This window comes from Platichthys flesus, chromosome 13 (genome assembly GCF_949316205.1).
Source record: "Platichthys flesus chromosome 13, fPlaFle2.1, whole genome shotgun sequence".
NCBI lineage: Eukaryota > Metazoa > Chordata > Actinopteri > Pleuronectiformes > Pleuronectidae > Platichthys > Platichthys flesus.
The window spans coordinates 19,179,873-19,204,609 of NC_084957.1; the positions used below are offsets into that span (position 1 = coordinate 19,179,873).

The following is a 24,737-nucleotide window of genomic DNA, read 5'->3' on the forward strand; positions in this document are numbered from 1 at the left end:
AAAAAATGTGAATCAGATAAGTGCTGTATACCACCATAAGCTTTGTAGCATTAGTTATGGCATATTATGGCAAACAATTTTTCCGTCATGTTATTATTGTCCCAACTTTTTAAAATAACCTGCGCAAATACATAAATGGCTATATTAAGCGTCCATTTACTGTTCAATGCTCACAGCTTTGTTTTGGGGTTGTTTCACTCTTCTCGTGCTTATGATGCTGTCACTAACATGCTGCTACAAACACCCCACATTCAATCAGTTCCAAGATTTGTTTTAATATAGTTGGCAATCAAAGATGATCTTGATTTGTATCCTTATTTACAGATCAGTATGTACAGTGGTCAAACCGAGAGAACAAGGCTGTAGTTACACTGTGTGAGTGTGTCTATGTGTAGGAGGTGGGGACAGAAGTAGCTGACATTCATCCTTTCAAATAAATGAATGAATAAATCTAAAAAACAAAAACTTATTTCACTCATTCCTTCAACGGCTAACAGTATGTGTGCATAGCTCCGACAAGGATTTGGCAACACACACAAACGCACAAACACCACTCACACAGAATAAATATTATACACACACAGTATATAAACATCTACTGATAGTTAAGACAACTGATAGACAATAATGTGCATGATGATTCTTATCTCATCTCATCTGATCTGATCCCACAAACACACTCATACGGACACAAAAAAAGACCTTCACACATACAGTAAACTACAGCTGAACATATACTGACACACACAACACACTGTTAGATTCAGCCCGAGCCTCTCAGGTCATCACTGGGTTTATATTTGAGATTTCATTTCTGTGCTGATGTTTTCATCCGATTCTGACTAACTCTGATTTTGCTTTAAATAAATAGAAATAAAGTTATTAATCTCATTTCATCGAGCTGCGCACAGAGCTGTGATGTGATTATTAGAGTGAGGAGGTGAGATCCCCTCACAAGTAATTACAGGAAACTCATCCAGGACACATTTTTAATTCCAGGTGTGAACAGACAAATTAAGAGTTGACCACTTGTGATCTTTATCATATTTCATGTGTCGGGAAGATTACTATGGGCTAATCTGGCTGATATTATGAATTCAATTATTCTTAACTATACACCAGTGGGTATGTTTCCTGTGAGGACTGTGAATATGTTGTCTCCCAGGTTTGTTAACCTGCCTGGTTTTGACTTGTATCATATCTGAAATGAAAGCCAGCAGCTTATTTTAGTGACTTCTCAAATATGAAAGCGGTGACAGGCTGACAGGCTCAACGACAGCACGTAGAGCTGGAAACACTCAGTCAAAGTTACAGCACTTGAACAGCTGATCGAGGGCACACACATCTAGAGCTTTGGTGCATCATGGGACAATCAGCAGTGTTATTCTTCAGTTTGAAGGAGCACAGCAGTTGCCGATCTGATCGATCAGTCCATATATATATTTATATCTTTATAACTATAAATCCATCCAATGACCTATGTACAAAGTATGGCGAAGAAAAATCTTAATTTTAAGTTATCAGCAGATGTCATTGGCTCTCCACTGTCTTGTCCATTTAGTCTCCAGTGATGTGAATGGTTCATGCTTGGGGGAGGGCAGGAGTCCGTACCGGCAAAACCTGCAGAGGTCTTCGGCATGGACTCATGCTGCAGATCTTCCCCAGAGCAAAAGCTCAGCAGAGTCCATCCAGGGCCTCGGTTTAGTCCTGTAAGAGGAGGACTGGGAGTCTTCTCGCCACCAGGGTCATGTGGCATTGACCTCCATGATGTGGTCGTCGCTGGAGGGCAGCACCAGGACCTGCCGTGCGTGGCTGTGGTTGAACGCCTGTCCGGGGCCGAAGGGCTCCAGCCGTGGCATGGCCACGCCTTTCTGCTGCTGGTCGGCACTGCCCACAGAATGGACGCTGCCCCGGCTCCGGATGCTCGCTGTGTCCCCCTGGTCGTCCAACGTCTTGTCAAGCAGGGACAGACTGTCGTTCTCCACGCAGCTGTCTGAAGAGGGCAACAAACAAACTATTTAGCGTCCACTGGATACTAGAAAAAGCATCGACAAAGGACCATAATATTTATTGAAGGAAAAATGCAGAGACCATTATTTTCTTGTTAAAGTTCTATATTTGGTTGTATACGTTTTCTTTTTAAATAATGTTATTAAGGATAAAATTAGTGAATAATCTGTAAAATATACAGGACAACATTTTTTAAATGATTACGAAATTATTTTCTTAAGGCAATATATACTCATTCTATTGGGCCTTAAAACAAAACCAAGCAAACTAAATTTAAGTTAAAATGTGTTATATTTAGTGGTTTTATAGTTCAACTATGTCTGCTGTTGCAGCAGGTGAATGTGACATGTCTTTACAAAAAGACAATCCTCAGTGTTACTTTGCATTTTCAGCTTCATCTAAACTCAATGGGCTCATCATGTTCAGTTTGTTAACAACTTGTTATTCTGTCTCACAACAACTCCTCCTTAATAAGTAATGATGCCACATCTGTGATACCACCTGCTGCTAGTGGATCATCAGCTGTCGGAGACTGAGCATGCTACTTGAATGTCTTTAAGTGATTTTACATCTACTGTTTTCCGGGAAGTTCAAGCTTGTGATAAACAACTAATGATCTGTGGTTCTACATTCAGAGTTTCCTACCAGGGTCTGGCTGAATGGCCACCGCTGCAGTGTGGGGCAGGTACTTCAGTACTTTGATTTTGGGGAAGGGCAGATGTCCTGCGAACAGCGGCATCACCTCGATCTGCACCTTGTGGGTGGCATCTGCTGTCATGGGCATCGACACCATCCCTGAACTCTTCCCACACACTGCCCAGTTACTGCTGCTGTCAGCCACTGTGAACACACACACACAAACACAATATATAGTCACAAAGAACCAATGTTTTGTCTGTTTCAGTCTCTATGTGCCAAGAGCAAACAATCCCTAAAGTCTGTTTTTTTATATCGACATTAACTTTTTTCTGTGTATTTTTAGCAAACAGCTGACATCCCACAAACACAGATTGTTTAGTTTTGTTTTCAATAATTTGACATTTTTACAACAAAACTATTAACTGATACATTTTTTTAATCATGTGAAAATGTGTATTCCACTGTGAACATCGACATGTTGTTAAGGTTTGACGTTGATTGATCAATGAAACAAACCCAAATCTTAGTCATTTGACTAATTATTTTGCAAATAGTAGTTGTTTGAATCACATTTCTAATGAGTCGCGTGAGCACAAATGTTTAGCAACCCCAAAACATCAAAACCCTTGTGTTTGAAATACTGTCCATGCTACTGGATGAAAAGCTCAGATGGTGCGTTCTTCTCCAGACTTACCTTCATACATGAGTTTAGTAGTTTTGAGTCCATCAGTGTCTGTCTTGCTCTCCTCTGCAATCTCCCCCTCTGCAGGTTCAGTCAGTCTTGTTATACACACCTCAAGTCCACAGAGGAGGCCAGAACGACAGTACTGTTCACCAGCAGGGGGCAGGATCTCAGCTCTCACACTGTACAACGTCTGACAATATCAAAAGTCGTTATTTACAGTGGCACAGTCACTGGTTGTGGCAATAAAGTCAAAACAGACATGTTTGGTTTCCCTGTCCGTGTCAACATAATCAGAACCATTCGAACAAAGACAACTTACAGTGACTCTCTCGAGCTGAAACTGGTAATGGAAAGGTTTGAGGGAGGAGACGTCCTGGTTGGTTAAAGAGAAGTTGGCAGAGAAAACACACTGGAGACAGGACGGCAGGTCATCCTTCCAGTTCACCTCCCACAAGCAGAACAAACTGTGCTTACTGCACAAAAGCTGCACACAGAATAGTTAATGTAGTTTTAACAATCATGCATTTTGACAATCAGACAAAAAAAAACAAATACCAAAACTCTGAAAAACTGTAAAATATCTTCCTCGTATGTAACTGTCGTCACATGGTAAAGAGAATGGTTGACATTTTTATTTGGAGATCGTTATACTGTACTTGAGAATTGCACATCAGATAAGATGCCTCAAAAGTGCCCGGACACTTTAAAGTTCACTTTCCTGCGGATATCTAAGCTCCTCCCACTTCTTCTACTGCTCAGCCCCACTCAGGAAACAAGGAAACATTTTGGCTGCTGATAAACATGGTCCTTCTTACCCAGAATTCATTATCATGAATTGGGGACTCTCTAATATTACAATATCAACCATCAAATATTTTACAAAAACTAAACCCTTTTTCAGAGACTTACAAAACTATTTACTGATGTATTCTCTTCTCAGTGACGTTTGTTTGGTTCACCTGTTGTGCTTTGGTGGTCAGGGACTGCAGCTCCAATGACTCATTCTGCTTCTCGGTCAGCTTCACTTCTGCCAGGGTGAAGTTCACGTCTGACACATTCTGCACACACACCTGGATGTACTTCCTGTTGAATCAGGGCAAAGGTCACAGACCAGATATGAGACTTTGGCATCTAAGCGAGACAGTTAATTCCCATGGATTCTTACTGTTGGTTCAACAATTCAAAATAGTACCATTTAATGAACAAGTTAATCATTTTAGTCGCGTCATGATTTCTCAAATGTTGAGATCACAAGATGAAATCTATTAGTCAAGGAGATTTCTGAATTGGAGACATACCTGTTTCCAGCAGAAAGCAGTGAGTGTTTGGTCTTGAAGGGGATGGAGAAGGTGAGGGCGAGCAGCGTGGAGTAAATTGACCAGGGACAGTCTATAGACATCTGTGGACACAGCAAAAACTATACCATCAATCTTTTAACTCATCATGGTACAAAACATCCAACTGTCCCACAAACGAGGTAATATCCGACTGATAATTGGTATGCTAATGCTGATTATTATCATAATAATAATTGGGTTGCATCAGAGAAGTGAAATAAAATCCCTGTTAAAACATACAAATTCAAAGGGACCAAATAAAATTCATTATTTTGTTGAATCAATAGTCTCGGAAAACAGAAAATCCTAGTTTCTACAAACTAATGTCTCTTATTGTTTTGCTCTGAAAAAAACAAACACGCACACACATAAATCCTTCCATCACTATCTACCCCACATAATTAGAAATTTGTCCCACACTCTTAACGTGTGTATTTGTCTGTGGGCCTCACCCTCTGGTCGATGGCGGTCATGGGTGTGTCAGGATGACTGTAGCTGCGTGGTCGATGGCGGACCTCCCCATTGGTCAGCCTCTCATTGGCGGGCCGGTCGTGTCCGGATGGGATGATGCACAGGACCTCCAGCTGGAACTCCAGAGTGTGGTAGGGAGGGGTCAGTGGCAGGCTGATGCTGGTCACCTTCTCAGACGACTGGATGGAGAGGACGCTTTCACTCAGCAACTCTGAACACGGGACAACGACAGAACGAGAAGTCATGGAAACTTTTGAGGAGAACCATTATAACTTCATCAAAAGAGAGCGTTACCAACTGTACAATGGAGCTCTTTCCAAATAATGTTTCCACACTTTGCACTTGGCAACCTACTGGCTGTAACCAACTTTCTCTAGAAAACCAGACTTATGGCTACATTGGGGAGATAAAGTGAAAACTAGTTAAAATTGGTATATTAGTGCTGGAAAAAACAGATTTCCGGCAGATTTAAAATCCGTGAAAACAAAAAATTCAGGCAGAACAAGAAGAAGCAGCAAAATATATTTAAAGGAAAGACAACTACTCTCAAACAATATATAAATCCAAAATTCAACAAAACAAATACTGAAATGACTAAGTATCAAAGCCGACGTCTTTAGATTATTGTAATTGTCAGATTGAAATAAAGTGAAATTAACTGACCACCCGCAGGGTTGCTGATGCGGGCGGAGCAGCTGCTGGAAGGCAGGATGGGCATGGTGTCTGTGTTGCTGAGCTGCAGAGCGTCTCCTTTCTTCACAGTGTAGTGACCCGTCAACAGAGTGAACTTCACCATCTGAGGCAGTCCAGCTAAGAGCGGCTCTGAAAACAGATAAACAGCGACTGTTACGCATGCTTCACGCTAACATGGATGTCAAACAATAAAACATAAAATATCAGTCAAGGCTCATTTGTGCACGCATTCTGAATGCTAACGGACATTGAAGAAAGAAACGAAATGGAGGGAAACCCCCGGTAATCTTGGTATGAAACTACAGTCGTTTCTAAGACGTTTCTTTGCCCAGGCACAGGGACAAATAACACACCCACTTATGCCTCTTTCTTAAGACATACATGAGCACTACATCCTTCACTTTTGCATGCTGCTGTCAGAAACCTTCGATTCTGCGCTGCCCTCTAGTGGATGTATTAACAACCATTCCATAGGAAAAGGAAACATGGCAGTGACATTGTTTAAATGGAGTCTCTGTTCTTGGACGTAAAGGCAGCATAAATAAGACTCAAAAATGTAGAAGCACAATTCACACATCATATAAAATTAAATCTTACCCGAGAGCGGCTCCACAGTGAGCTGTGGCTCCTGAGAATACACTTCATACTGGACTGATGGGTAGATGTGAGGCAGCACAAACTGCACCTGACCCACTGTGGCACACAGCTGACGCAATGTGTAAGTCCCCGGCTGCCCACTCTACAAGGAAGAAAAGGGAGAAGTACAAGGTGACATAGCAAAGATACAAGATAGCAGTCAAGCAAATCTTGAGAAAGGAGGAGAAACACAAAGGTCTCTTACTGGTGCTGAGAAGGTAATTCTGTTATTCCCAGGTTCTAATGTTACATCCTGCACTTTCAGCATCTGTGCTCCTTCCTTCATGGCAACAGCAGGACTGACACAGTTGGGTGTGTCTGGTGGCGAGCTGCTTTCATGACGACGCATGATCAGGTGAGTGTTTTTACACACCACTCCTGTAGAATTGAGAGAATTGTCTGACGGACTTCTGTCGTGAATTTCATCCAGTTCTAAAGCAGGACCCGAGGCCGAGGAGGAGGGGGGGCCCGCTGACGAGCTGCCATGGTTAAACTCTACTGTCCCTGGGTTTGTTTGTCTCTGCAAAGCCTTCAACCTTCCGTGATCCAAGTCAAAGTGAATGCTAGCAGCTACTTGTTGTATGTGCACGGACACGGGCATCAAACATCTCAGAGTGAGCTCCACCTGCAGGACGGCTCCAGAGTGCACGGACGCAGTCGCTGGGTGGAACTGGAGCCGTGTGAGTTGAGAAAACACGCCCATGCTGAGGGTAACTTTTTGGGCTGCGGAGGAAGAAAATTACTTTAACGTAAAACAATTATTTCCTATTGTTCAATGTTTTGTTTGGATTCAGCAGTAAGAGCTTACTGTTAATTATACTTTGAAGCATGTTTTATTATGATTAGCTGGAGTTTAATATACCTTACATACTGATGTAGATCAGTGGTTATACTGATCAGATAACAACCATATAACCCGCTCAAAAAGACTGATTATGGAAAATATACATGGTGGTCTTTTCCTGATTACTTACAGTCCACGCCAGACTTGGCAGCAAAGGTCAAAATTTCCTGACAAGAGTGCGTCCTCTCCTCTGTGGTCAGATTTGTGTCACCCGCCAACAAGGCACTGGTCTGCAGATAGCTGTGGTGAGTCGTTAAGAAAAAAAAAAGTAATACGGTGCTTTCTCGCAAGGAGCAAGAATCAATCACAAGTTTGATGTGAAATGGATTCTTCTGTTATCTTCCCAAAGATGTAGGACAACAACAAGTATGAACAGTGTCCAGCAACATCACCCTGATTAAAATATGACAGAGTCTTTCTACTATAGAAGTAAAGGCACAAAGAACCATTTTGTCATAGATGACATAATTTCCTCTGCTCCACTGGAAAGTTTACATATTGAAACAGTGACAGGCGACCTATGTGACCATGGTGCTTTAAAGGATACTCTTCAGTTCTGCCCAGCAGTTTCTGACACGCCGCGATCTGTTTTCTGGTGTGGGTGACAGGGAGGCTCCACCCCTCTGATACATATGACTTCAGAGCTTCCTGTAAGAAGTTTTCTGCTTTCTCTGGGTCCCCCTTCCTCCTAATACACACACAAACAAAATCATCAACTTGGGGTTTTAAGGCAACAGGACAATGATCTGTTCTTAAAAATACATTTCTAATGCTTTTAAAACCCTCTAAAGCTATACAAATACATAGATCACAGCTAGTGACAATAAGTGAAATTATTAAACAATCTTAAAGCCGCTTCAATCTATAGTACATCTAAACACAGTTAATCCTGTCACTGCATCAGGAGAATTACTTCTGAGAAATGTGTTTGAAATGTTGCTGTAAACTTGACCTTTAGGGCTTCACATAAACTAATTCGACTCCTCCCTTGGACTACGTGCATGTTTACAAGTAATGAGTTCTGGAGAGAATATCCTTATTCAGCAAGAATAACTGAAAACAACCTTATGGCTTGTTTAAACCAGCAGCTTTAACCTTCCTTACATGTAAAACTCTGCAAGGCTTTTCCCCACCAGTCTGGCAGAGCGTAGCCGCCCAATGGCCCTGTACATCTCCATAGCCGCGTGGGAGAGCTCCTGATGCAAGAAGTGTCCAACAAGATGAGAGTGGAGGCAGAGGGGAAGGGAGACGGGGATGAGAGGAGAAATATAATCAGACGAACTGCTTGAAGTTTCCAGGAGGTTACGTCAGACAAATTGAACTTAAAAACTGGTACAGGAATTCAGCGAATGGGTTTAATGGCAAGCTTTGAAAACTCCTGAAATAAAACCAAGATGAGGATTTGACTTACAAGATAGTGTCTTTCAAAGGCCTCCACAGATGACAAAGCCTCTTTTAGCTTTTTGTAAGGGCTCTGCAAACTGTTGACTGAGGAGGAAAAACACAAAAGACTTAGAGACGAGGAGCACACAGTTTATAATTGTCCTCCAAATAAGAGTCAGGCTTTTTCATTACACTTGGTCTAACAAGCTCAGATTTCTTTCGGACAGGAGTAAATTCAAACCCTAAAGGCATGTACACACAGCAATGAATAACCACATAATCAGAATGCTGTGTTGCTTCGTGTCCTCTGTTAAAAGCTGCACTTGACCAGTGACATCTGTAATGTATATTCTGTCTGCACCAGCATTAGAGAAAATATAGATACCCTTGAGTCACATGTATGTGACAAGACAAATTAAAATAGTGCTGTCAAACGATTAAAATATTGAATCGCGATTAATCGCATTTATGTCATAGTAAACCCAAAATGTATCGCAAATTTTTATCTATTCTAAATGTCCCTTCATTTATTTATTTTTTCGTTTTAATTCTCTATCAACATGGACTAGTGGATTGGCTTGCTTTATGGAAATGTTTTATTTTATTGAAAAACAACATTGCCAAACAGGGCAGTACAAAATAATTGCACATCTCAGGTAAACAAGGACTCCGCCTACAGTGCAGTTAAACCATGGCTTAATATTTTCTTTTTGTCAAGTTTGCCGTGAACATAGCAGTCAGGCCTCTCAAACAGACGAGCAACAAAATAACAGACAAACAAACCACACAGGCAAGTGTCAGCCTACTTTGAAATAAATTAAACACAGAACTTTGTAGGGCTATTTGAGTCCTCCCCATATTTGTGGAAATATTAAAACAAAAAGCAAGAGCAGGTCAAACTGGAGGCGAACACAGATACTGAAGATCGATAGAAACCAACTGCAGCTTCTGCTCTGATCAAGAAGCTGAGGCGCTGATCTCTGATCAGCTGAGACCAGAGAAACTCAGTGTTTTCACTGTTTCCATAGCTAAGAAGCAGTCAGTCACGGAGCGGCTGCTACACGTGAACGAGCTCTGATCTAACAGTGTCTCTCTGAGCGAGTGCGCGGCGGCGGCGCCCCGGACCGGTGCGTTTTCTGGGAGCATGCGCGCACGCACGCACACACGCACGCACGCACACACGCACGCACGCATATAATCCCATTGTCAAGTACGACACATATGAAGAGAAGAGCGAAAAATAACTGGAGATAAGGTGAAGCAGCCTAGTATAGTGGAACCCTCAAAATGACATGTTATCTTGCAAAATACAGACAGTCTTTCCCACAGCGAAGCTGAGTGTACAGCAAGAATATTGATGTGTTTTTAAACACAGTTATCAGTTCCACGCTGGTCTTAATTGTAGTTTTATTACATAATATCTGTATTGTTTAGAAAGTAAAACAACACATGCAATCATGTCACCAAAACAATAGTAAAAATACAATTTTAACGCACGACAAAAGAGCTAAATAAAAAATATTAATTCAGGCAAACCTTAACATATTTACGACCTACTGCATTCATTTTCAAATATATTTTTAGACTTTATAAAGCCTCAAATTCATATTACTGAAGACTATTAGACTATTTAAGACCTCCTAAGATCCCTCTAAATCCTGCTGATGACAAGATGGGAATTTGGATGTGGCATTTTTTTAACTAATGCTCATCTCCTAATGGAGAAAAAAATGAAGACAATTATGCATTTAATGGTTGCAAAGACCTAAGTGATTTAATCTGCTGATGATGATGGCTGAGTAAGGCCAATGGATCAGGATGCATTTCAACAACTACAGGCAGCAGTTTCAAAAATGGGAAAAAGTAAAAGCTGAATGCCACTGTAAACTCGCCTTTATATTTTCAAAACTCACACTAGTTCCATAAACTCACCAGTCTCAGGTCTCTCATCTCCCAGTCCAGCTAGCAGATCTACAGTCCTGTTCAGGTCCTCAGATGTAGGTCCCTTCTCTGACACCAGGCCACAGTGTTCCCCCAGAGACTTCAGCTGATGAAGGCAGACAGGAAAAAGAAGGAAGAATTTTATTTGAAATATATATCAACTTTTGAGAAAATTATCCGAAACCAAATATTTACTGCTTGATATTCAAATTGTTATTGATAAATTAATTAAAACTTGGTTTTAAAAATGTTAACGCACTCCTGCAGATCAGAAAATGATGTGCAGATTTTTCATGTTAACAGCATGATTGAGACAAGCAACATCGTTTATTTATTTTCGTACCTTGTCAGTTGCATAAGCCCACAGCCCAACAGTATGGGAGCAGTTTGATGCTAACTGGACCTCATCACAACAACCCTCGATCCTGTGCAAAACCTCCAAGCAGCTGAGGAACACCCAGCAGTCCAGCGCCCCCTCCAGCACCGACACCTGAATGAGAAATTGAGTTACACATTCAGTTCAGTCAGTGCCATCCATTTAAGTAAGAACATTACATTATTTGTGTTTGACCTCCCGTCTAATAATGTCTGAACATTCCCTCAATCTCACGATTGTATGTCTAACAAACTACATACTTATTTTCCACAAAATCAAATTCTACTTTCATACAAACTGAACATGTAGGGGTGTCTGTTTACCTCGAGCAGGCGTAGCTCCTGGACACAGTTGTGCAGCAGCTCCAGTGCTCTTTGGGTGACCTCCCAGGGCCTCTGGAGGAAGATGAGTAAGGTGCACTGGCGGGAGAAAAGGTAGCTCCTCAGATCCAACAGGCTGGCCTCCCCTCGCTGGATCCCATCCCTCTTCTCCATGTCAATGGGCCGCCGAAGCAGCAAGCCGCTCCAGTTGGTTACTGGGGCGCAGAATGAGCCGAGCCAGTTAGCTGTATCTGTGGATAGAAAAACACCAATAAGAACAAAACCATAACCAACATTGTTTGATAGCGTTAACAGATAACGCATTCACAAATAGCTATTTGGCTTATTTTACTGTATAGGATTGCCATATTGCAAATGTCTATTGTACTGGTAGTAGAAACATACCTCCAGCTCCAAAGTTCAGGACATACTGGGTAAAAAGAGCATCAAGTTCATCATACTGGACCAAGGCATCTTCAAACTGTTGCAGCATCTCGAAAACAAAGGCAAGCTCTTCCTACAAAGTCACACAAACACACGGACATGAGATACAGCTGCACTCTGAAATTTTAATATCAGGGTTTGTTTCTAAGTTTAATGTTTAATCTGTAGTTTTAGAAAAGGGCCAGACAAGTTTTTATGTTATTTCAGTAATAACACAACCGCGTCTACACTTTCATTGCTTATAAAAAACTATATGTGCTTCTTTTTTGCTTACCTGGACCATGAAGTATTCACAGAAGCTCCAGCCGGGCTGTGTGCGTTTTTCACGGAGCGTCCGCATGTCGTCTTCAAATCGACCCAGGTTCTTGGTGAAAGACATCAGGAGGAGAGTTCGCAGCTTGAGTAATAAGGAATTCCAGGATTCCTGAGAGCGAGACGAGTCTTTCAGAGGATCCGATAGCACCACGCACCTGCACCGAAGAACAAGACGCCTTGTTTACTCTGGGATACCAATGTAGGAACAAAACAACCACTTTTTACTGTTACTGTGGCAGAAGCAGAAGGAGTCTCCTCACCTGTCATTCTGTTTGTTACAAAAATCACTTCGGATCTTGTCCACAATGGAAGCACGAGGCAGGATGTTGGTCTTGTTCTTCTTCTTAGTGTCGTTGGTCTCCACGACGATGATGACCCAGTCTACTGAGCCGTGAACCCGCAAGCTGTTCTGCCAGCGCATCACGTCCTCCTTCACTGTGCCCTTATATACCTCCGTATCCTACAACAAAACAAAGCGCCTTTAATATTAAGAACATGTGAGGGGGGAAAGTAACAGACCTATGGAATAAGTGTGACCTAAATAGTAGCGCTGCACGATCAATCGAATTTTAATTGTGATTTTGATTATGTGGTCAAACGATCTCCAAACTACTATAATCGAGTTGAAACGATTATTTGTCTTTTTTTTTTTTAAAGAGCCACGCATGCGCAATTCAGTCCTTCCTCCAAAGCATTCAACATGGCCCAGCTGACTGGCTCTCACTCTCAACAGCCGTAAAGTGAAGGAGGCGAGCTGTGTGTGTGGTGACAGGCGGTATTCAAAAAACAGCTTAAGTGGAAAATGACAGAGGGAGGGCAGCCCTGTTTGATCTACAAAAACGGGAAAAAAGTTCTCTTGTATGGGAATACTTAGGATTCGAGGATCCAACGAGGAGCAGCACCACACAATGCAGCGGCCACGCAGCGTCTATTCTCCTGCGAGCAGCCGCCTGACTGTTCACACCAGACCGCGCCTGTCAGCCCGCATTTCTCCTCATAGCCCCCCCCCAACCTCTCTCTTTCTCTCTCTGTCTCTGTCTGTCAGCTTGTGTGCTTGTAGTGGGGGGGGGGGCAGAAAGGGATATTTAATAATGAGAGGAAGTTCTCAGTTACAAAGTTTTTTTATAGAGAGTGTTAGAGTTGCAATATTAAGGATTTGAATAACCGGGCACCGATATCCTGGTTTCATGGAGGAATAAGACACGCAGCCTTCATCTGTGTTTACCTAACCACAGACATTTAAAGAAAAAAGCATAGACTTCAGAATAAGGGCACATAATAATCGTTTGAATAATCGTGATTTTGATATTGTCCAAAATAATCGTGTTTATGATTTTTTTCCATAATCGTGCAACCCTACTAAATAGCATCATTAAAATATTTCTTCTGCATTATAAAGTAATGATTAATGTATTATTTATCATGGTTTATTAATTATCTATAAAACTGGCTTAATATTTTTGTCTGACTGTCCTTAACATGGGTGCCGGTGCCTCCCACAGTTGGCTGGTGTGGATGGATCCACAAGTAGATGCAGAAGCTAAACTGAACTATTTCAGTGATAAGATAAAAGCCGGTAATTTATTTCAATACAAATACAGATGTTTAGTGTGCCTCATTGGTGCAGTGTGGTTTTACAGCCTGTGCAGGTTTGGACATTGTCCACAGCGCTGCCCAACTGTCCACACCACCTGTGATGCTGTCATGCTGTGTGCACAGAATTTTCTGCTCTGTGTAAAAAAAGACAAGGACTTGACAGCTCTGCCTGTCCACAATATTCAGTCTGCTTATAATGTTAACAGAGTGTGGGTGCATTGACTGACATCTCTTTAACTCTAAATGTGTCTAGAAAAACACTTCCAGCAGAACGCCTTGTACCTGTTTACACCCAACGTACCTCTATATTAACACCATCCCCTTAAAAACAAAAAATGATGCAACTGTGTCATCACAGCTTGTGCAACTGAAATGCTCGACTACACAACCTACATTGATCCATCCTGCAACAACACACAGGCTCACTACTCCCACACTAATCCTTAGGAAATGTCATGGGTCACGGGTCGATAACAGCACTTCCTTAAAACTAACCAGCTGCTCTGTCAGCAGCACAAGGTTCCCTTTTCCCGTTCTTGTTTTTCTCCATTCTGCTGTCCCGAAGCAAATGGACCAGAGCAGAAGTTGAGTTCAGGCCCCTTAAACTCCCTGAAGTTACACCATGTGCACAATGTTGCATTGAATTTTTGAAAACATAAGGTAAATCTTTAACTAAACTAATCTCTAAAAAACACTATACACACACTATAGGTTAGAAGCGTTATATAATGACATTTTCAAAGTCAACAGAGTTATGCCAACATTATCTGAACTCAGTGAACTTGCATATCTCCTGATACCACCTTGAGTGTTGATTTATCTTGTATATGAAACTAGCTGTGACATATTTTTGGCCAGACAGGATAACTGCAAGACCTATTCTATTCTAAGAGAGTCGACAAGCAGTCGTTACCCAGTCCTGCAAAGACATGGACTCAACAAACTGAATCCAAATTCCTTAACAAGATAAAGAAACCAGCTTTGACTCAATCTCTAATTGTCAGCACTCATTTATTCGACCATGCTTTTATGATGCCCGACAACTTAAAAGGATCAGTATGTAAAATGTACAGAGACAAGTCAATGTGTTCCAGAGAGAGACAGTGGTGCAGAGAGCTGTTCACTCTACAATGATGCAACAGCACAAAAGTTCATGAGAAACTTTTGTTTTATCATGAGTAGTCGACCACCATCGTCTCAATAATTAAACATGACACACAAGTTCAAATGCAGCAGTAGACTGAAGCAGGGCAGTGAAATCTAAATATGTCACAGTGTTTCCCGCAGGATTTTTTTCAGCAGCGGTGGTGTGGTCCCCGAGCCCTCTAGGGGGGTCCGGGGGCATGAACATTTTTTGTACCCTTTACATTGGAATGCATGAATCTGGTGCACTTTGAGAGGAGAATATGCACTTAAATCCTATTCAAACAGTCCTGGGTATTACTGTAGATGGGATTATTGGTGTTGTAACTTTGCCTTTTGTGTCTTCATTTACAGATTTTTATATTTTTGTATAGTAATATTTAAACAAAAAATGCCACAACGCAAATATAATCAGGTCCAAGAACTGGCTAAACAGCTGCCCTTCCTTATCAGTGTATCTGATAAAGACAGATGACAAAATCAATTCAAACGTGTCACCTTTTACATTTATTTAATTAAATAATTTGTACTTTTATCGAACAAACTTGCCTAACATGCAGATCAAGTTGACGATTTATGGCAACAGAAGAAGACAACAAAAGAGGACAACAGACGGAGAACTGTGTAGTTTTTGCTCATCCACAAAGGCTACATCCAGCCTGGGAGCATTTAATTCTCCTTGGCTTTTTAAAGAAGAGCTCTAGTGCTCTTCTGTAGGGGAATTTGGTGGTGGGTTAGGCAAATTGATTAAGCTTGTTATTGCTTAAAACACTTCTTCTTAGTCTTGGGTGTCAAAAAGTGATGAGAAAATTATAAAATAAATATAAGTTATACATAATAGAAACTATTCATGATCTTTTAAGAAGTCCTTAGGTTTTTTCCCTGCATTTATGCTAATGACCACATGCTTACAGGCGATTAGCATAAATCCCTAACTAAAATACGCGATGAAAACGTATTTTATATGGCAATAAAGAACAACATCGGATCTAACAGTATGGATTCATTTTTCAAAGTTCCCGAAAATACCTAGGCTATAAATTCCTGACTGGATATAAGCTCCTGTAAAGGCTATGAGTGATCCCAAAAAGAGCGACAACACCCACACACACACACGGACGGAGCGGACGGACCCTTTTTGATTTATAGTTCTACGAGCCTTTTTGTTGTGAAAACAATTCACCGCCAGAACAGTTGATGGCGCAACTGAAGTCGAGCTTAGAGAAGCCTACCTCATGAGGTATATAGAAGAAGTCCACGCTGGTTTATTTACGTCCTCCCGGCTCCTCACACACAGTGAACGATGGCAGCTAACAGAAAAAGGATGTTGATGACGCGACAGTTTTTGCTGAATAAAGTGACACCCAGCGGGTCATAATGCTTATGTTATCGTGTCTTAACGCAGCGGTTCCCCGGTCTTGTTTCCAAACTGCGTTTCTAATTCAACAGCTGCAACAGCTTGAAGCTACACGAAGGCAGCTAGCTTCCCCCCAGCTTCCACACACAGTCAGCAGGGACACCCGATACTAACTACTACCGTTAGTTAGTATCGATCTAAAGTGTTTGCTTCTAACCTGACGGTGTTTGAGAAACAGTGTCATGAGCCACGGGATTAAAGTCAGCGGGTTTTAGCGCTGTTCCCACCGCAGTTAGCATGGTGGTTAGCCCGCTAGCCACGTTATGAAAGTTCGTTATAACAGTATGTGACCGTACACACATGCCGTAAGTGCTCTAACCAGCCACCGTCAGCCGGACAACGCCGCTGGCTTAACACACTTGTCACATTAATCATAGAGTCGTAGTTGTGATTTTGGTTTATTGTGATGTAGGGAATGGAACAGGAAGTTTCCATTCCGAAATGCTGGCGTTAGCGGACCAATCACAGCCAAGGGCTATCCGTGGGCTCTCCGCCATTTCGACGTGTAGTTAGAAAAAGGAGAGCTGCACGAAAAGCTCTCCGAGGAGCCGCGGAGAGGCACGGAGAGGGCGTTCCACGTTGGAGAAGGCGGTCCTCTCTGTCCGTGTCCGTCAAAACGGAGAAGCATACATTGGCCTAAAGCCTGAAACATGCTTCTGCGACTGCGTCTGCGTCTTTTCACGCCGCTGTGGCGCAAGACTCGTTTTCATTCATGCTTCCCCAACCGTTGCGCGTCTTACAAAGCAATTCCGCGCCAGAACACTAGGCGGAGTAATGCTTTTTGTCGAGACGACCTTAGAGACGCCTTCTTTCTTCTTCATCGATTGTTTATTTACATAGCCACTGCGGCTCCTCGTAGCCTTTTTCTGGCGGACAAATCCGCCAGTCAGTGACAGGTTATACAAGTGATCATACTATCGATTATCTTCTGCCAAGTGCTCTTCTATTTGGTCCATATTCGTTCTTCTAAATCTTCCGTGATTTCTGCCGGTATAATGGGGCATGAAACCGGAAATGCAGCTCCAGAAGGGATGTGGAGCAGACCAATCACAGCCTTGCGGGCTGAGTGAGCTTGCGGAGCTTTGCCGTAAATTTTAGAAAAGGGGGTCGACACCCGTCAGCACGTAAGGAGGGATACATAAGCACGTAAGGGACCCGGAAGGGGTCTTGCGCTTACGGGCCCGTGAAAACGCAGAAGCATGTTTCAGGCTTAACTTTGCATCCGTGTAGGGTAGCCTCTTCTTTGATGTTGGTTACGTGACGATGTGCCGCGTGCTGCGCAATTGACGTTACGCGCTGTATATCTTCTAAAAGGAGCTACGTAAAAAAAAAAAAAAATTAGGAGGAGGATTTTTATTGCAGCGGCGGAGAAAATTCAGCAGCGGCGCGTGTGAACGTGGGGGAAACACTGTGTCACTCAGAGCTCCACACTGAACATACACACGTCTTTTCTGGTTAAATGTCAGGTGGTATCACCAACACCGGAGCTGTCAGCAGTTTATTACCAAGTGGGAACATTTCCACGCCCTGGTATCCCTAGTGTGTGCTGCAAAAGTACTCACACAGCAGTCGGTCCAGTAGATGTGGAGGAAGGGGAAGGTGAGGAGAGCCTTGTTGCCCTCCTTGGGGAGGAGTTCCTCTTTAAATTGGACAAAATTAGCTTCAAGGTGGATCATTTTTGGTGCACGGCCATACGTCCTGTAAAGAAAGGAAATCAGAGATTTACATAGATAATCATCACTGGTATCTTTTATCAACACTCACAAGTAATAATCTTAAATAGAATAGCACAGCAGACGTCATGTTAAAAGCCTTACACACTTTACTTCTCATTTCAACTCGTAAAATTCAAGGTGATGTAATATCTCCTCCTCAATTTCCATTCAGCCGTAATAGAAAACATCCTTACGTAATACACAACAGAATAAAACGTGAGGATGAGCGTAAGTCATACAAAGTCCCCAGAGCTCCCCCCTAGCTCCACACTATCCAATCTCTCTATCAGAGCAAAAAGGGAAGAAAGGGGAGTGAGACACGTTTCTGACCAAGTTATTTATTTTCCACAACCACACATTTAAACTCTAAACTCTTAAAGTTAAAAAACTAAATGATGCTTGCCTTTTAAAATAAATGGGTTATGCTTCTGATGTCTTGTGGTAATTATAGTGGAATATGTAAGAGGGTCAAAACTAAACAAAAATTCAACAATAGCCCATCGACTACATCGTCCGAAATAACCGTAGACCTTTAAATTTATGAGCTCCAAAATTATATTTAATACCATTTAAGTCCCATGATGCATTCAGTAGAGCAGTACTCACCTCCTCCATTCCATTGGCTCCCTAGGAAGTTGTTGGGCCAATGAAGTATAGAGAGACGTAAACAAGCCCTGGTCTCCAGCACCTGGGATGGGGATGGGATGGGGGAGGGGCCAAAACAAATGAACACATAATTAGAAAGTGCTTGTATTTGTAATCATGAAATAATTGAAGTGATAGGAACACACCCCAAAACTCAAGTGCAAATGCAAAACCCCAGAAGTTTTATTTTTACTCTCCTAGTAAAATTGGTAAAGAGAGCACTTATTATGCTCATGTTTTCAAATTCCACATAGATGAATTTCCACAACAGCAGTGACCATAGAGGACATTATTATATTATGTTGCATTAATGAGCAAAGAAACCATATCAGGAAATATATGCAGCAGAATTATCAAGAACAAACTGAAGTTAAGGGTATTTCTAAAGACAGTTTAAACGAACACTAACACTGTCAAAGAAATTAAAACACAAGGTGAGGCAGAGATCCAATTTTCATGTTAGATAATGTACTGTTTTAAAGGTTTACACAGACAGTGACCACTTATGGGTTAATGTCCTGCTGTGCTCTTTGCCTTTATCTGCTCTCTCATGTTTAAAAGCCTGTTAAATGTACATAATCTGTTATCTTGAATGAGTAAACTTCTTTTACCACACAACGAGGTATACGACAGTGTTTGCAACATAGACTCTCGCCTCTTTCCCAGAAAAATTAGAGACACTTTGTTGAAATTTCTCCTTCCCTTTTTGTTGTTGGTAATTTTGCAATGAATAACTTGACCTTTTTTCTGATTTACTTGTTTTGTCATTGACAGCAGGCTCCAGACCAATTAAATAGATAACACTGAAAGCAGCGCATCATGATCAGCAGAACAATTTCCATTGATACACAGAACTAGGGATGGGCATAATTAATCGAGGATCGATTAATTGATCATTTCGACGAGGAAATCATTTTTTCATCGAGAAATTCGCTAATTACACATTTGACCACGGGGGGCAGTGTTTGAGAAAAACGCCACAGGCCTACTCAGTTACGTGCGACTGGCTGCGAGTTACCGTGTATTGTATTTCCATTTCCAAAGTAAACATTAAGAGGTCATGGCGAAGTGTAGAGTGGGACCATTTTGAGTTAAAAAATGACTTGGTTCACTGCCAACACTGCGAAGCCATCCCAGAGACTGGGGGAGACGAGGAGCCTGCGCGTTGTCTGACACGGACGAGGGGAGCGCAAACAACGTAACCGCGGCCAGGCTAGCCAAGTTAGCACAGAGCTACCTGTGTATCACAGGAATGTCAGTTCCCTCAGAGCGGGTTTTTTTGGCGGCTGGACTGACGGTCACCAGGCTGCGTTCGCGTCTGACCTCGGCGAATGTTAACATGCTCATCTTTCTCAACACAAACCCGTAGGCTGGTGCTGAGAGTTAATTTTTATGAAGCTTTCTCGACTCTGTGCCTTGTTTGATAGTTTTGAGTAACATCTGGCAAAACCTGTCAGACCTAAGTATAAAGATGTGGTTAAGTTGTTGTTTAACATGATGTTTTTTAAATTATTATTATTATTATATTATTTTGGAGAAAAAAAAAACGAGGGTCAGTTGTGTTCAGTAGCTCCGGCTTCTAGCTGTCGGCTCCGCTGCTTAAGATTACAGCAGCGCATATTTTGTTCATCTTGTAATAAAGATCTCAATGAGGAAACACGCTTTGTTTTTTCACTGCATTTTAATATAGCCTATAAATAGTGAATTTGTGAACTTGAATATATTAATGATTAATCGAAAATTCGTCATTAATTCTCCCGACGATCGATTGAAGACTATTTAATCGAACGCCCATCCCTACACAGAACAAAACTATTAGAGTAATGTTAACCCAAACTACACAACTGATCACTCATTTGTAAAACAGTAACTTCAGGTCCATTTCAAAACCATTGGATATTAGCTCTTAATTGCAATTGATTCCTATGTCCCTGCACATGCTTTGAGACACAAGAGTCAGTCGGTCTAAAGTGCTACATGCAGCATCTTTTGGAGGGTTGATCCAAGACCCGGTCTCCTAATACAATCTCCACGGTAGCTCAAGAATGAAGTGACTTAAATTTCACATCTGGTGCCTCATTTCAGAAATGCTCAAACCGTCATTCCTTGTAACTGAGCGTTTTCATAAAAAGTGGATTACAGGACTTAGGTACCTACTCAAGATACACCAGAACTGGGTCACCACATACAATGAAGGAACCGTGTGAAAATAATCCCTTTCGTAAGAGGGTAAACGGGAACACTGCTCTGCCACTGTTCAGCCAGATTGGATGTAAACACCTTCAAACATCCTGCAAGTGGAAAGTCAGCACTCAAACTTCACAGTCAGTTCTTTTTAAATCCAGTGTGGTGAAGCTGAGCCCAAACACCTGCCGGTGCTGAATGTCTGACTACATTGTGAATCAATTAGTGTAGTTGCTCATTGTATAAACATAACAACAATTTAACTATGTTTAATGTTTGCATCCCATGTCCACTCAACATTGTGACAAAATATTTCTTAATCTTTTTAATTTGAGTGATTTCATGTGAAACTCTCAGCTGATTGATATTGTCTTGGGGCGCTTTCACACCTCCGTTGTTTTGTTCAGACCTTGTGACTTTTCAATTTAGTCCAAAACCAAAACAACAGGTGTGAAAGGTGCCTCACATCCAACAAAAAGAGGTGGTCTCGGTCAGGTTCAAAGAGAACCAAGGTCTGTTTCCTTTTTTAGTGGTAGTGTAGTTGGGACAGAAATTAAACAATAGAAGAAAAAGAAGCAGCAGCGGCGCTCAGGATTGCTCGTAGGACATCCATTTTTCTGGTAGTATTGATATCAAAGGGGCAAGGAAATGAACAAGGTGAATCAGTTCATTAATTTGCTCTGTTTAAAATGTAAAGACAACTTTTCCATGCACTTTATTTAAAAAAAGTTAGCAAATACAATGGCTACACTAACAACAGGCCACCGTCACACGCATACCTGTCAACAACTAATCCAAATATAGGCCGACACAGCCCACATAGGTGATGACGACAGGACGTATGCATGTAATGAAAAAATTCCATGCCCCTGGTCGAATGTCGGCGGGGCCTGGCTACAGCCCTCCCGACACCCTCAATGGATAAGTCCTACAGCTCATGGATGGAGGGTTTCCAAGATCTGCAACCCACCTCTCACAGAACACTGCTCACTGACTGAAACAGTAGGCATCTGCCGCCTTACACAGTGAAACAAATAACAAACACTGTTAAATGTAAACTGTTTCATTTCAAATTCTGATTTGGAAGTGCCCTTTCCTAGCTCAGCCTCGGTTTGCATCTCCTCTCAAAGTCTAAGTTATTCAGTTCCCTATAGTAGAAACGCATTTGAGATGCTGGAGCCAGAGGATGCTTTAATGATCAATGTGGTAACAGTTAATAATGAATACCGTTTGGGACACAACCCTTAAGTTGTTTGTTTTCCCACCATATTCCACAGATGTCACAGCGAGGATTTCAGGTGCACACACTCTCAGGAAACACATGTGACTTGGAATCTACACAATCTACTGATGGTGTCACAGCCATGTTTACGATTTCCTTTAATATTCCGACTTGCCTGCACCGGACCTCTCAGGACCAGTCTGACCTAAAAAAGGAGCAGCCTGTGGCGGGAGGTGAAGCTGTCACCCGGCTCCTAAAATAACCCCTCCACCGAGACGCTTCCAAGGGGTTTGTGAATGGAAAACCGACCCCACCGTCCAGGCATCATGTGGCGACTAGTGTCTGTGCTGCTGAGCCAAAGAAGCGGTGGCTGTCCAGAGGGGAACAAGGTGAAGTCCTTCCCCAAATAACTGCAACGACTGGCCGTGACGTTACATCGTTAGCTCGGCCTGTTAATCAATGTAGCCACAAGCTAGCTGACGGCGCCACCACTTCCCATGCTAACACTTAGCACAGACAGCTTTACAGCGTAGAAGTATGAAAATATCGCATCTCTAGAAAGTACAAATTAAACCTCCATCCCAACAGACACACACAAGCGCTGCTTTCAACCTGGTTAATATGAGTGTGCCTGCTAGCTTGGCTAGAACAAGCTAATGACACAAGCTAGCAGGCTAACTGTCACAGAGAAAATAAGAGTGGACGTTTGTTTTTCATCAACACTCACATGTCACGATCGGCTTGTTTTCCATAGTATAGATGATGGGTTTTTCCTCTTGACTCTCCATATGTGTCAGCGGTGGGACCCCATGGAGATGACATACAAACACAGCTTTATTATTAGTAAGTGCTTATGTGAGCACTTGTGTTCAATCGATGGGGCCTGTGTCCCAACTGCACTTCCGGGAAGTACGTCAACTGTGCGTCATTAAAGGGCCGACCTGTGCTTTTTCTTCTAAAGGGCATGTGAAGTGGAAGTTTTCAGATGCTTTACTCGAGTAAAAGTACAAATACCAGACTCTTAAAATACTTGATTACATATAACATCGTAAAAAAAAATACCATTACAATACAGCAAATACTCAATACAATAAAGTACAATCATCACACTATATATATATATAAATATATAAAAAAAACTGGAAAAAGTATCACACTGTTAAGTCCTGCAATCAAATGCTACCTACTTACTTTTATCACAGAGTACAAGTAAAAGAGTAATTATCTCCCAATGAAAATATTAAATTACAAGTAAAAGTACAATTATCAGACTATAAAAATACCAAATTACAGCTTTAGCACAATCACCACACCATACACAATACTCAAATACAATAAAAGTGTAAATACCACACTGTCCAAAATACATATTTACTTGTAAAAATCACTAATAAGTCAAAACACTATTATGTCCTGCACTCAAAATACTCCTAAGTAAAATTTGGTAAAAATGATCAAGTAAAAGTGTAATTAACACCCTGTAAAAATACTCAATTACAGGTGGGAGCACAATTACAAGGCTATACAAATAGTCATACATAGCATTAAATACAGGGACATTAATAAGGACTAATAATTACAGATTCATAAATCTGTTTAAAATAGATTTAACTCTTGCAGGGTTCAAGACCCTACCCCGGGGTCTGAGCTTTAGGATTTTCCAAAGGATACCCTCACTATAGAAGCAACAATTAAAAAACAAAAAGGAAACATGGGATTTAGTTGAGATGAACAACTACAGAGGAGCCTGTCAGAGTGAGACCACGTCTCTCAGTGACCTGAAAAAGAGGAATTTGAAGCAGATGTGCAGTCTCATCAGAGAATATCTTCTCCCATGTCATCTAGATAACCTCCAGAAGGTAAGACAGCCCATCTTTGTGTGTCCCTGTCTTGGCCTCTTTGTCTCTGCAAAGCGCTGCTGTGTTTCTACCTCTTCAAACGAAAACAGCATTGAAGCTGGACAAGCTGTTAATCCACTTAGTATGTTTTATTGTTTTGACCACTCAAAACTCTAATTTTCAACATTTGTAATAACACTTATTAGTAAGATTCAAACTACTTTAGAATTTTGTGTGTGGGGTTTCTCATCAGAGATATCTACAGGTAAGTTATATAGTAATTATTACTACCTCTAACTCTAGTTTCAAATATCTACAATTGAATTCTTACTAATTCATATGTAATTTAAGGCATCTCAAATTGAGAATTAAAAATATATATTGAATTGTGACTAGTAAGAATTAAATTGTAGGTACATGAAACGGGAATTATAGTCATACAGAAGTATCTGATATTTGTAATACGCATTGAAAGACATTGTACCTGAAGAAAAAGTAGATTTTTAGATAAAGTTCTGGAAAGGATAATATGCAGCACTTTTCTTTTATCAGATTAATCAATCAATCAAATTTATTTTAATAATTGAATAATCATTTTTTTAATCGAACGATTAATCAATTATCAATACAATTCATCAATAAAAGATTCAAGTTACTGTCACAACACAATATTCTCCTCATATTGTTATAGGGTCGTTTTTGTCCCTTAAGTCACCTGTACTGGTTTTTAAGAAGTGTCCTGTTTGGAGGCTGATCCAAACCAGACTGTGACAGCACTCCTCCAACATGCTCCTCCTCCTGGTCTACCTGGCTGTACTAAAGCCTGAAACATGCTTCTGCGTTTTCACGGGCCCGTAAGCGCAAGAGCCCTTCCGGGTCCCTT

General features: G+C 41.4%; 1 protein-coding gene across 1 annotated transcript; it reads right to left on the reverse strand.

The window, feature by feature from the left end:
• Positions 1–255: 255 nt before the first annotated feature.
• On the reverse strand, positions 256–22,900 carry trappc10 (trafficking protein particle complex subunit 10). The gene is made up of 23 exons (XM_062402554.1): positions 22,744–22,900; positions 18,572–18,653; positions 17,813–17,948; positions 12,355–12,554; positions 12,054–12,249; positions 11,741–11,852; positions 11,339–11,586; positions 10,983–11,129; positions 10,631–10,745; positions 8,727–8,803; positions 8,420–8,511; positions 7,863–8,003; positions 7,446–7,555; positions 6,677–7,194; positions 6,433–6,574; positions 5,806–5,964; positions 5,124–5,353; positions 4,633–4,733; positions 4,294–4,417; positions 3,654–3,818; positions 3,344–3,524; positions 2,656–2,850; positions 256–1,993 (listed from the first exon to the last, which is right to left on the reverse strand). Exons 1-23 carry the CDS (start codon positions 22,802–22,804, stop codon positions 1,746–1,748), a joined length of 3,780 nt encoding a protein of 1,259 aa, XP_062258538.1. The 5' UTR covers positions 22,805–22,900; the 3' UTR covers positions 256–1,745.
• Between the last annotated feature and the right edge of the window lie 1,837 nt (positions 22,901–24,737).